Source organism: Anabrus simplex, chromosome 5 (genome assembly GCF_040414725.1).
Source record: "Anabrus simplex isolate iqAnaSimp1 chromosome 5, ASM4041472v1, whole genome shotgun sequence".
NCBI lineage: Eukaryota > Metazoa > Arthropoda > Insecta > Orthoptera > Tettigoniidae > Anabrus > Anabrus simplex.
This window is the reverse complement of record NC_090269.1, coordinates 134,333,904-134,348,774: the sequence shown is the minus strand read 5'-3', so window position 1 is coordinate 134,348,774 and position 14,871 is coordinate 134,333,904. Positions and strand designations below refer to the sequence as shown.

The window sequence follows — 14,871 nt, the reverse complement described above, 5'->3', positions numbered from 1 at the left end:
GCCTTCGATTCAGAGGGTCCCGGGTTCGATTCCCGGCCGAGTCGGGGATCAATGGCACGGGGACTGGGTGTATGTGTTGTCTTCATCATCATTTCATCCTCATCACGACGCGCAGGTCGCCTACGGGAGTCAAATAGAAAGCCCTGCACCTGGCGAGCCGAACCCGTCCTGGGATATCCCGGCACTAAAAGCCATACGACATTTCATTTTTCATACGAACAGTTATTAAACTTGGAATGCTTCTAGGCAAAAGCTGTCACGGGAATTATTTAGTAAACTTCCTAGTGAGGTGTAATTTATATCGATAAATACTACAGTACTGGATTTAGGTTAATTGATAATGAACGTCCTTGTAAGGTCATTAATATGACGCTAATGTTTCTCATCGTTCATAGGGAGGCTTCTAAATGCCAAGTAAATCAGTTTATGCATTATTCGTAGCAGCACTTAAACTTTATTATTAATTTCCGAAAACTTAAAACATTTAAATAATTGGTGCATTTTTCTCAAAAAGTCCAAAAAGTCCAAAAGTCCGCTGCCACTTTCTTCCAACTCCTAGCCTTTTCTTATCCCATCGCCGCCATAAGGCTTTTCTGTGCCGGTGCGACGTAAAGCAACTTGTAAGAAAATAAAATAAAAGAGCATTTAGTAATGTAAATATTTGAAAAGTCATAACTGCTGTACAGGAAAACCTAGAAGGAATTCGTTATACGGAATTTATCTTGTGTATGAAGAAGAACAGCATACAGAATCTCATTGTAATATCTTCCTTTGTTTTCTCAAACATTCAGATAAATAGGCCTATTTTCAAAAAAATCAAGAAATGTATGGGGCCAAAATACACCAAAATTTGTTCTAAATTTCAAAATAACGTAACATCCTTGAGCAAGGATAGAGTTTAATCCCGTCAAGTGTCATACCATTAGAGTAAAAACTTCCTGATTTATTTGAGTGTTTGTGAAGCACTGCGCTTACATTGACATTTCCCTTAACTGTATAGACATAGTTTCGTGGGATTTTAATCGCGAATCGTTAATTATTTTGATTCGGGGACTAGGTATTTGTGATTTCCCTAGCATTTCTACAACACACTGACAACTATCCTCCACCACTCATGCGTATTCTCCTATACATGGCAGCCGCCCTTCCTCCTTTCTCGTCAGGTTTGCCACACGATTTTATTATACTGTAATTACTAGCACGTGCCCGCGTCTTCACCAGCGTTTATTAATTAGATGTTTATAAACCGTTTAATCAAATGCAAAAGGAAAACCATATTTATTAACTTTTTTTCACTTTTAATATTGGTCGTTTTTTATTATTTTAATATTTTATTTTCTTTCCACCCCCGCCCATTGCGGTGTCTTACCCTACAGTTTCTTTCCCAAACAGTAAGTCATATGAGTATCATGTTTGGTTGAGAGCTATGCTGGAATATACACACGTACATTCATGATCTCGACTTTTTTGGACATTTCTTTGAACCCTTCTAACTCCAGTCCCGATTGGGAATGAATTTTGGCTCAAACGGCATCCAGAGTGTCACAGTTCATCTCAGCTACCTCAAAGACAATGAATTCGTTACTAATATCGGTCATTTTTCGGATTTTTACATTTCACGGCTTCCTTTAGGGGTATTGAGGGGTTTTTTGCCTCTACAGTAAATTTTCTGGATAGTAAGTTAAATATCTAGTGTGGGAGAGATCTATGCTGAAACATACACACACATTCACCCGTAATCCCTGTCACTTTCGACATTTTCTTTCTTCACACCTTCTCAACCCCTATGGGGACTGAACTTGGACTTTTCATTTTTTATACCATACATAGAAGAAGAAGATAGAGGAATGTAAGTTTTAAGAAACACATCATAATCTTCACAAACTGTTGGTTAGGCAACCCACTGATCGGACTTGTCATGCGGTTCACTTACCTTCCCCTATTTTTTTAAACCCTTCTCACCCACTATGCCGAACTACCCATCAGATTTCGTTCAAACCACTTCCTAAACCCTCTCAGGAGTAATAAGAACAAAGTATAAAATTTTAAGCCAGATAGCTCCAGTAGTTTTTTGAGTCCATTCGAGACATACATACAAACAAACTTTCGTTTTTATTATATAGATTATAGGATTATACGTCAAATTAAAACCGTTCAAACAGACAGACCAACACCAGGACCCTCTGGAGGCTACACAATATCAATTATTTCATGCTTCAGTTTTCACTTCACAGTTCTTAGTACTGGATGACATGCGCGACATTTATTTCCCTATAAATAGGTTTTGAGAGAAGGATAAAGGAAGAAACATAAAATCAAAAAGAATATCTTAACTTTAGTAAAACACCTTCATAATATTAAAGTGAGAGCACATGAAGTTCAAGATTTTAACTACCTGCCTATATCGAATTCTGAAATCTTTTTCGGAAGGCACACTGTTACAGCAGGTGAATAAACAGAAAATAAATTGTCTTTTCAGGAATAAAGTTGGAGTGAAAACTCTTATCTTTTGTAAGATATGTAGAGATCATTTATTTATTTTTGTCTTTGCTGGTGAGGTGTAATGTTTACAGTTTACTATGTCTTCTGGTATGGGCTAGAATAAATTTGTTACTTTCATTGACCTGTCTTAGTCTCATCCTTGGCTTTGACAATGTGAAAGTGACCGAGGTATGAATGATGCTAGTAATACCATTCCTTATGCAGCCAGTCCCTCCTATGAATGGTGTGAAAATATCACTCATAGTGTCGGTTGGTGCGTGCATTTTAGTGAGCTTGGAAGACTATTATGTAATAGCAACTTCTGGCTCAGTGAGGAAAGCAACGGGAAACTACCTCACTCCTCATTTCCTAGTATGCCTCTTCTGTGACGCCTAGGCTATCTACGACAGCTGTCGGTGGAACTGTGGAGGATCAAACCAGCCTTCTGGCTGAATACCCAACATATATTATTTATTTATTTATTTATTTATTTATTTATTTATTTATTTATTTATTTATTTATTTATTTATTTATTTATTTATTTATTTATTTATTTATTTATTTTGCTTTCTGTTCGTTACAGACGAAACTGCTACTGACGAACACGAAGTAAAGCAACTGTCGTAGGAAGAATGCAGGATTGTTGAATATAAGGATATCAATTGAATACTCACCGTTCGATGCCAGTCAGCCGAGGATGTCTGTGCTTTCTGGAGAAGAGTAGACCTCCGCCCCATGCAGCCTGAAACACCAGATCACATATCTTATCGAGGAATTTGCAATCCATTCTTAAGCATTTATTGTTTACATTGTTACTACTCCTACCACGACTATTACTATTAATCTCCTTCACACAATATACTATACTTTGTTTAGCGCCAGTTGCCGTAATAAGCAACGAAATTCGGAGAGCATGCCTCTTATCTGAATTATTCTCAAGGCGTGAGGTGATAAACTCACACATCTGGCAATATACAGGAATATAGATCAGGACAATTGTAGATTACATTACATTTCCACAACTGAGGATTGTACTTGGAAATAGAATAACTTATCATTATTAAAATAAAACTGAATTTATGACTATACTTTACGTCACAATGAACTAGCATTGCCGTACTTTAATTTAACACTAAAATATACCCTGTGAGATTTGATGTTACATATACAAATATTTCATGTAAATAAAAATCTACTGGCATGAACTTGAATTGAATTATGATATCGCCGCTGATTACATTCTTCTTGATGCTATTTATGCATAACATGTCTGATGCTGTAATTACCTGATGTCCGCACACACCACTGTTGTACTTGAAATACCTGGAAAAACCATTGAGTTGAAGTCGGAAGCCGTCTGCTATTATCTTCTTATGTAACCTGGAGTTGACCTACATTCCCTGTCCGAGTGTAGTAAGTTCCAATGCGGTTGCGTCCACTCATTATTTATAGTTAGAAATTGGAAAACTTTACTGAAGCACCTGTAATATCCAGGCATACTAACTAGTTTCACACGTCCTAATAGCTATTATAGGGACTGTTGAAATAAATACAACAGTTCTATGCGATGTTAGATGTATCTACGTTAGATTCAATTCTCGAACAAAGTTCCCGAATTGCATAATAGAATTCAATAAAGAATTCGAAGTACCATGACGACTGTTAACTGTATATATTGGTTAAATTCGATATATATATCCTATACCTCTGCAGACCACGGAACTAAATCTCCGGTAAATCTATTGAAATAAACTTACATTGCAAAGTTCTACCACGCAATTACATGCTGATTCACTATCTGCTCAGTACAAGTCACTACTCAGATCAGACCACCACTTTTACACCTCTTCGACGATTATTAGACCTCTTAGATCACCTCTTAGCTCTGACCACCACTCTTACAGCGACTTATATAAACTCGGGATGACCACTCATCTCCCTACTATCTGGTCATCCCTTCCACATCGACACACGGTAGCTGGCGAATACGGACACACTATCGAAATCACTTGGCCATGCACTATACAAAAGTAGTCATGTGTCTTAATAGATTTCTCACGCGTCCAAATGATGACTACAAAGATGTGTCAGCTGAAAATTTACTTGCGTAATACAGCCTCGGTTAAACATAGCCTCGGTTGCAAAACATCACGCCAGCTCACCTACCCACAGTTGCAAGTCATTGCATGACCATTTCAAATCAACAAATCGCACTTATTTATGTACAGAATAATTACGAACAAAATTACCTTATCCTATGATTAAATAACATAATATGCGTGATAACTAATTATGTTACAGTGTAAATCAAGAAAATCAGAATATAAAATCTAATCAATCGCCTCATTTAATGATAATAATAATAATAATTAATGCTGAATGAAATCTAATCTGTAACCCTGTTGTACGGTTACAAGAAAATCAACTTGAACCCTTTCGACCAAGTGAAAAGAAATTTTGACGTGTGCTGCAAGTGTTTATATATTCGGCCTTCTTCAAGTAAATTCTTTATCTTTTAAATTTTATACAATTTTACTGACGAAATTTGTGGCACACCCTGTTCCCCACGTGTTGATTATTATGGGACTTGCACAAGATTCGAGATGTTTCCTAACAAGCGTCCAATTAACCGTTTACATTTTATTGGCTTTTGATTAATCGGAGGGTAACTCCTATGTGGTCATTGGTCATTAATTTTGCTGTGGCATTCCCGGTTACACCATCCACGTCGCAGTGTGCCGGATTTCTGTCTTTGGCATCATGTAGAGCGGACGGGTTCTCCGGGAGCTCCGGCTTTTCTTGGAGTAAGGAAATCTTCAATTTCTTAATGTGACTTTATTTTATTTCACTTTTTAAAATTTGTCATAGGAGTTTACCTGTCGATTTCTTTAAACTATTTACGATGGTGTGAAGTGGTTTTACACCCATCTTCATTTTGCCACGAGGCAAGTTTTTTTAACAGTTTTGTAATTTAAATTAATTTTTCATAAAGCTTGGCCTTAGTAGTTCTGTTTCCTTTTTTATTTTCTTTCGACCTGTATTTTTATGGCGAAGACGCTTCACATAAAAGGCATTTCACATAAAATTTTAGTACCGACAAGATTGTAAGACTGCAACTTAATTACTTCAGGGTTCCCTTTTCTATTTTGTATTTTTTGTTAACGATAGAGTTCATTATTTCCTTTTTTACTACAGTCTGTTTTTCCATTTGTTTATGTTAACGGTAGTGTTCACTATTTCTTTATTATACGTTTTTTTTATAATTGTATCGGAAGTACACCCGCCCCGTACATTTAAATTAAGCGCCTTGGAGAATGCCATCTGAAATATTAAGCTGGCACCAACTAGAACAGGAAGTTTGACCATTTCTCAACAGATACTGCTACTATAAATTTATGTTTTGCCCTCTGGTGTGAAGATAAACTATTAAAATTCAAGAGTAATTTTGTATGTTAATGTTTCGTAAAATGAATTGTTTATGCTTTGTTTTCGGTGTGCTAAAGTTTACAAGACTTCTATCTCTTCCCGCCAACTTAAGATGTTGACCAATAAAAATTTTGTACTTTGATTTTTCGGCCAATCAAACTTTCTGGTATTTATTTGATTATCCAGTGAGAATTGGGGGAGTGTCGGGCCTTAGCCCAGAGTTTTCTGGAACTTTCGCCTGTACTATAAAAGCTGGCACTTTTCGGACCAGGTTGTTTTTGTGATCGCTCCAGTCTACAGTCTAGTGTGTTTGTAACGGAGGCGGATGCACCTCATCCATCATCGGGAGGTCCACCAGCTCAAGGTAATGGCAGATCCAATCTAAAATCTGAGAATATTTCAAAGCTAGCTCAAGGGGAAGGTTTAAAGTCTTTAGTAATGTAACTTAATTTTCTAAAATGTAAATTTCAAACTCTAAATGTAAATTTCCAAAAGGATGAAAGGAACTGAGTGAGGTACCCTCTCGTGTTCCCTCACAACAACTTGATTTTGTGGTGATTATGATTGTTTAATATTTTCTATCTTGTAATTTCTGTAACTTAAATATTTTTCTCCTTCTAGTCACCGCAGCAGTGTAAGCTTAGCCTCTGTAACGTCCGGCCATAAGCCCAAATAGGGTTTTATGCATTTAAAGTAAATTTCTTGGAGTGCAAGAGTTCGCCTCCTTACCATTTTGGTTTTTGGGCCAGTAATTTAACTTTTTGTTTTTACCGAAGGCCATGCAGGATGGGTACTCGTTACTCCTGTTTAATTCCCTTTATTCCATGTTAAAGGTATCAGACTGTTGAGCAGTCAAGACAGTGAATACTGCTTAATTTTGTTAAACGTAGGTTGTGCCTTTGATGGGCCTGAAAAGTGTGAATTTCTGAAATAGATTCCTAAGTGTTAATTGATAGAGCAAAGATGCTCTTACCTTTGGTGTAAAAACTGGGTGATCCGTCTCCTAAACTGTTGATTGAACGGAGCAATAGTGCTCAAGGAACATTTGTAATTGGGAGCTTCAAGCTCAGCCTGTAAAATTGTTATTTGATTATTTGAGACCGCTCTAAAGGTGTTTCTCAAGCTGACGAGCTAACTTCTTAAACTAATTGTTAATTACTTGTCAAAGTATTAAGATTTGAAAAGAAAAAAACGGTAAATATTAAGAAAAGAAATAAAACTGCTAATTTCAATGTTTAATTCAATCTTTCGATTTTGGTACATCCACCCGTCCATGCCGCACCTTCTTTCACCTAGGCTCACAATATTATTTTCGTAACAATAATAAATATTTATTTACGATAAGTAGATATTAACTAAATTATTCTTTGTTCGAAGTTTCGGCCACAAAAGTCCTTCGATTCACAACCCCGTGGGGTTCCTTCCGCTTTCCACATCTGCCATTAGTTTCCGTGTGTTTTAACTTGTTTAATACTGATTTAATGATGAGGATTTGAACGTTGTATTTTATGTTCCAAGTGTTTTTTATAATTGTTTTATTTATAGCCCAATTGCTGTTACAGAAATGAAAATCCACAGCCTCTTTCCACTTTCAACCAGGTCAGAAATGGTATGAATGAAGCCCCCATCTAGTGGCGAGGATAGAAACTGTGCCGGCTGATGAAACCTGTCGTACTTCTCTATGACAATGATTAATGACCGACAGATGAAATGAAGTGATATTGTAGAGTTTTACTGGAATGAAAGATGACAGGAAACGCCGGAGAACAGGCAAAATACCTGCCCCGTCTCCGCTTTGTCCAGCACATGTCTCGCATGGAGTGACCTAGATTTGAACCACGGATCCCAGCGATGAAAATCAGTCCCGGGTTCGACTCACGGTCGGGCCGGGCATTTAAATCTTAATTGTTTAATGCGTCTGGCTAGGGGGATGGGTATTTGCGATGTCTTCCAATATTATAAATCATCTTCGGTAGGGCCTTATCATCACAGATATGCAGGTCGCCTACTAGAAAATTACTTACTCCAGGTCTCTTCGAACACCATACGCCATTATTATTATTATTATTATTATTATTATTATTATTATTATTATTATTATTATTATTATTATTATTATTATTGCACCTCTGTAGATTAGTGGTTAGTGTGTTTAGCTGCCAGGCCCGGGTTCGATTCCCGTTTCAGCGATCCTTGAAGTGGTTTTCCGTGGTTTCCCACTTCTTCTCCACGGAAATGACGGGATGGTACTTAACTTAAGGCCATGGACACTTCCTTCCCTCTTCTTTGCCTCTTGCTTTCGATCTTTCCATCCCCCACATAGCCCTGTTCAGTATAGCAGGTGAGGCGGGTTCTTCCAACTCAGTTGTATCCCCGGCCAAATGTCTCACGCTCCAGGATACTGCCGCCGGTAGAGGTGGGATCGCTCGCTGAGTCCAGAGGAAAGCCAACACTTGAGGGTAAACGTATTAAATAATAATAATAATAATAATAATAATAATAATAATAATAATAATAATAATAATAATAATAACAAAAGGATGCTGTCGAATCACACACCTTTTTAAATAACTTATAAGCCGTGCTGAATGGCTCAGACCGTTGGGGTGCTGGTCTTCTGATTTCAAATTCGCAGGCTCGATTCTGGCTCAGTCCGATGTTTTATGAAGGTACTCATATACGTCAGCCTCGTGTCGTAAGAGAACTCCTGTGGCACAAAATTTCGGCACCTCGGTGTCTCCGAAAATCGTAAATGTAGTTAGAGGGACGTAAAACAAGTATTATTATTATTATTATTATTATTATTATTATTATTATTATTATTATTATTAAATAACTTATGAATTTATTGATATTATTGACAATTAATATTATTAATCAATTCATAAGTTATTAAAAAGTGTGTAATTTAATAGAATATGATGTCCTTTGAAGAACGAAACATCTCTTTTTTATTAACTTGTTCCTTTTAGAGATAGAATCTGTTATTTGCTTTCTTTCTCAGGTATTTTCTAAATTTTATTTTTCCATAGTTTCGACACATTGAAGAACCTATCAGTTATAAATGAACTGGGTTGGAACTGAAAACAAATGGTTTAAATATAAGAAAAACGTATTGATGTTACGTCACAGTGAGACAAATAGGTGTTAGGACGGCGATGGGAGAGGACAGGACTAAGGAAGGCCACGTGACGCAAACTGCGTAGTGCTCTGAGTGCTGGTACTTACATCGACGTGCATCCACAGCTTGTACTTCTGACATATGTCGGCGATGGGCTCGAGAGGATCGAAGGCTCCCAGCACGGTGGTCCCAGCGGTGGCATTCACGAAGAAGGGGATGTGACCTCGTGATTTCCGCTCCAAGATGAGCCTCTCCAGCTCCGATGGTATCATGCGGCCCCTGCACACACAAGAGCAAGGCATGCATTTACTGTACTTGGTATATCGTAAACAATAAGTAGAATACAAATCGGTAACGTGGAAATGTGTGGAGATGGCATTTTCATGTGTAGCGAGAAGGAAGAGGACATGATACACAAGTTCCTTGGTCAGTGAGTCGAATGATAGCTTACCGTCTGCTTGGCCTAAAGTCGATTCCGGGCTCTGCCACACACACAAATTTAAGACTGGAGGTCTAGAATAGGGGTCCACTCACCCTCAGATACATGACTTAGCGGTTGGTACAGTTCCACGAACCGGGCGAGTTGGCCGTGCGGTTAGCGGCGCGCAGTTGTGAGCTCGCATCCGGGAGATAGTGGGTTCGAACCCTGCTGTCGGCAGCCCTGAAGATGGTTTTCCGTGGTTTCCCCATTTTCACACCAGGCAAATGCTCGGGCTGTACATTAATTAAGGCCTCGGCCGCTTCCGTCCCATTCCTAGGCCTTTCCTCTCCCAGTGTGGCTACTTTCATTAATACTATTAATGTTTCTATTGTTAACATTATCATATTATGATCATCAGTAGTTATTATTAAGTGTTCTAGGTTAACACTAGTTAAGTATAAGAAAGGGAGTACATCTCTAACTTTGCCAGAATAAATAAAACATATTCTTACTCTTATTCTTATTCTTCTTCTTCTTATTATTATTATTATTATTTTGCCTGCTGCCATTTCTTGATGGATACAGTACTTTTTTATCCATCTCTTGGCACAGGCCAGAGTAAAGTGTAGCTTCCACCGAAGTCCCAGTCTCATCCATGGCTGTGACAATATGGAAGCTGCTGGGGTGTGGCTGGTGCTGAGTAGTGATATTCAGAGCACGACTAGTGCATCTGAGTGTTATGAAAGGTGTTGCTCATAGGATCAGTCGTGCTGCAATAGCACTTTCTGACCCAGTGAGGAAAGCAATGGCAAACTACCTCACTCCTCGTCTTGCCTAGTACGCCTTATTTTGGTGCTGCCATTGGTTTTTGCGGTTTCCTTATAACTGCATAGCCTTTGATGGTGCTATTTGAGGATCCAACCAGCCTCTGGGCTGATGACCTAACAGGCAGACATTATTATTATCATTATTATTATCTGTGTCGGTGCGACGTAAAGCAAATAGCAGGAAATAAACAGTTCCACACTTCTAGAAGAAATTTACCGATGCTCGGTTGAACGCTAGTATAGTAGAAAACATGTAGGCTTGGACCCATCCTTACCCAAGTCTAGCCTCAGCGTATTACAAACACTAGAAAGAGTCACCACAGCTACACGCAGGACCTCTCAGAGTGCATGTGCCGGTGCATTGCGTGGTTCAAGGTGTAAAAGACGACTTCTCTAGGTATGAGTGCAGACCCCCACTCCTCGAGTTTTAGCAACAGCGCTGTCTCTCTCCCTACGCCAGTCTCCCTCGCACCGCCTGTCTCCCCCTTCCTCACTCGCTCTGCAGTGCTCACCATCCGAGCCGAGTCGCCCCGAGACAGAACGCTGGTCCGAGTATAGCCGAGTAGGACCGATGCACGGTGCACAGAAACTCTGGGCCTCGTTTGCAACGAGTGAGATTTTGGAAACCCTGGCTGCACGGATTATCATGCGCGGGGGTGACTTTTAGTGTTTTAAAATCAGAAATTTTACATTTTGTTTTGTACATTTAGCATTTATACATTTTAATCCAGCGTTTTGTTTGAATAAATGTAGAATTTGTGTTAATTATGATAAGTACGCAATGTATTTCGATAATAGGTCTATTAACGTGAAGTCATAATCTCATTTGCACGGAGCTATTAGCAAAATACACTCGCGGAAAAAGTATCCAAACACCAAGAAGGGGTTGTCCTAGATCGTTGCCTACGAGATATACAAGGCCGGGACATAGCTACTAATTTGTCGCTGAAGAAACGGCCCGACCGTGTTCACGGTTTGGCCGCTAGATGTCAGGTTTCCGATCTGTTCTTGACGGACTTTAACATTGTGATATGCGGAGTAATTGTGATGCTGTGTTGATTTTGTGCAATTTATTGTGAAAATTGTTTCTGTGGGTGAGTGTCTGTGAGATTGAGAAGAAGGTGCACTTTTGTGTACCTCCCTTATTTCTGATGACACTAAAAAAGCATGAAAATTGACGTTCCATAGTTTCCCTTCCGAGTGCGGTTTAAGGGAGAAACGGAAGCAAACTATTTCTAGGCAAAGTGATATAGTAGGATCTCTGTATGTACCTAGCAATTCTTCTCATAAAACAGAGTTCAGTGTAAGCACATCAATCAAATTTCCTTCTGTTTTCATTGTGTATCCTGTTCACAAACAGGAAAATGTCAAAAGCAGGAAGCCCACAGCTCCCAAAAATGATGCATTGCCATCAAAATTTAGTAAAAGTTCCGATTCAGATAACGAGGAACATACCATATCTTCATACGTCAGCCACAAACAAACAGTCTCGTTTCTATATCAAGGAAAGTCTACGAGTATCTCTGTTAAATCTAAAAAATATACGGATGAGAAAATTAAATACCAGATTACAGAAAATAATCTATAAATTGAGAAGTAGGATACGGGTAATGAAATCAGAAAAAAAAAGTTTTACGGTATCTGAACTTGACCAAAAAGCAAACCAAATTGAAAAGCATGTTAAAATTGGTCATTTAGGAGCTTTATTCCTGTTAGAACGAATTTAATTTTCTTCTTCTTTCTTCATCCGTTTACCCTCCAGGGTCGGTTTTTCCCTCGGACTCAACGAGGGATCCCACCTCTACCGCACAAGGGTAGTGTCCTGGAGCACCAGACTTAGGGTCGGGGGATACAGCTGGGAGGATGAACAGTACCTCGCCCAGGCAGCCTCACCTGCTATGCTAAACAGGACCCTTGTGGAGGGATGGGAAGGCTGGAAAGGACAGGCAGGGAAGAGGGAAGGAAGCGACCGTGGCCTGGCATCCTGCATCCTGGCATTTGCCTGCAGAAGTGGGAAATCACGGAAAACCACTTCGAGGATGGCTGAGGTGGTAATCGAACCCACCTTTACTCAGTTGACCTCCCGAGGCTGAGTGGACCCCGTTCCAGCCCTCGTACCACTTTTCAAATTTCGTGGCAGGGTCGGGAATCGTACCCGGACCTCCGGGGGTGACAGCTAATCACACTAACCACTACACCACAGAGGCGAACACAAATTTAATTTTACGGGAAGATAAAAGAGAGATGCGGTGAAATGACGCTAAATATTTGCGTAACGGGCATAACATCGCTCACCAAACAGCGGCATCAGTACGAATGTCAAAATATCAGATGTGCGGAGGAAAAGATTGGGTCGCTGATAATTGGATAAAGGGTGATTAAACCCAAAGTTATTTATGACCGCAATCTCGATCCGCTTATCGGATATTCTGAGGCACAATTAAAGGAATCGGTAGTAAGTGACAAACTCGCTATCAGATTTCTCTGCTTCTTTCGTGAATTACTTATTTCGTTTATGCATATTGTAAGAAATACGTTGTAGAAAATAAGTCAAACAAGTGCTCTTGGTCTATCTTTGATCTCATATCTGTTTTCTGCCTTCTGAAATTACTAGTTTTAATGAATTTTTATAGTTTTTCATATTCGAAGGTGTTGTAATGAGAGGGCGAGACAGAACTGTAAAGAGAACTCTAGCGGCACTTGCCGGAAGTATCTCGAGGACGAGTCAAGTGTGCTGTATTTCCCGGCCTTGCGTATCTCGTAGGCAACGCCTAGATTAACGAACGTTCGTAGGCGCGTTTATACATCTGAAAGATGACGTCGATTCAATATCACGCAAATCGCATTAGTACGGCGGCGCTAGTAGCGGCCACATGAATTTGCACGTCAGGTTTGCTTTAAATACGGGCTGCACTGTGCGAGAGCGTTGGACGGAATGACTGTGAGTGGGTCAAGAATGCCTTTACGACGACAAAGAGACCAGTACCAACAGATCACTGCGGTTGAACGAGGCCGTATAATAGGGCTACGTGAAGATGGATTTTCCTTTTGCGCTATTGCAGAAAGACTTGGCAGGAATGTCTCCACTGTGCATGTGTGCTGGCAGCAATGATCACGAGAAGGTACGCTCGTAAGAAGACCGGGCTCCGGACGTCCCTGAGGCACCACCGACAGGGAGGACCGCCGTATTCGGCGTATGGCTGTGGCGCAGCGATCTGTGTCTGCAGCAGCAATTCGAGGAGCACTTGGCGTCACAGTGACGCAGCGAACAGTTCGAAATCGGTAACTTGAAGGAAAGCTTTGAGCGTGCATATCGCAAGCCACCGCCGTCTGCGATTTCAGTGCTGTCCAGAGAGAGCTCATTGGAGGATGGAGTGGAGGTCCGTTGTGTTTTCCGACGAAAGCCGGTTCTGCCTTGGTACCAGTGATGGCTGTATGTTGGATAGAAGGAGGCCAAGTGAGCGCCTGCTTTCCACCTGTCTGCGGCGTCGACTTTGGTACCTCACATACCTGATTTATTACGATTAATTACTTCACTTTCTTTTAAACTGCGCCGTGACATATTTCTGTGCCACACAATATCATATCTCAAATTGGCAAGTGTGCCAGGTAATTACCAGTCGTAAGAGGTTTCGAGGCCTTGAAAGAATTATAGGGATTCTTCAATAAACACGAAACACACGATGTCTCAAAATAATGTACTAACACTTAGAAGGACTGTAAAGTCAGTATTTGTGGACATGGAGACAAGTCTGAGGGTTTGAATTACAGAATCATGTTCGCAAATGTTCAAATTGATTACCGTTATTATCCAGACAACGCTGATAACGCGAACCAATGGACACGCAGACGTCACGAAACAGTACATTTGGAATTTCGCGACACTTTCATTCAATTTCCAATTTCAATGCATTAATTGATCTTGGTTTTGTGCGATGAACCCTGTCCTTGAGGTGTCCCCATGGAAAGAAGTCCATTGGCGTGTGGTCTACGGAACGCGGAGGGCATTCAATGCTATCCCTTCGTCCAATCCATGTGTTTGGATAAGCTGCATCGATGTGAACTCTTACATCGCGATGGTAGTGGGGAAGTGATCCATCTTGCCGAAAGCAAGGTTTATACATCGTTTATGTACAATCTGTTATTAATAAACCTTGTATAAGCGTTGTATAGCAGCGAGTGACGAAAAAGAAGCAACGAGTGACCAGTTTACTTTACTGTCTGCAGTAATATAATCGTGGTGCAATATCCGACTTACCCATTGATCACTGAACACACTTTGAAAGAATAGACAATAACGTTGATGATTTCCGCGATATTTTAAACACAGAAGACATAGACCATCTAGTATGGAGGCTAGAAACTCCCGTAAAATAAATATCGATTTACGAAGGACTATGCTCGAATCGTTATTAACACAGTCAGAAATGACTTAACAAAAGATCCAAGGGGTGGCTCTACATCGTGCGAACTTCAAGTTCTCAGAGCACTTTGTACATGGGCGCGGAATGAGGTTAGTAATTATTATTAGTGACCTCATTATTACTAATGAGAATTATATACCACTGAAATATGTGTATTAGTACTCTATTCT

General features: G+C 39.9%; 1 protein-coding gene across 1 annotated transcript in view; it reads right to left on the bottom strand.

Moving 5' to 3' along the window:
* The window catches only part of Gad1 (glutamate decarboxylase), a 163,311-nt gene that overhangs the window by 81,313 nt on the left and 67,127 nt on the right, over positions 1-14,871 (bottom strand). Inside the window, exons 5-6 of the mRNA XM_067148034.2 lie at positions 9,137-9,308; positions 3,157-3,224 (exon numbers count right to left, since the gene is read on the bottom strand). Of these exons, the coding sequence (XP_067004135.1) occupies positions 3,157-3,224; positions 9,137-9,308 (240 nt within the window). The remainder of the gene's footprint in view (positions 1-3,156; positions 3,225-9,136; positions 9,309-14,871) is intronic.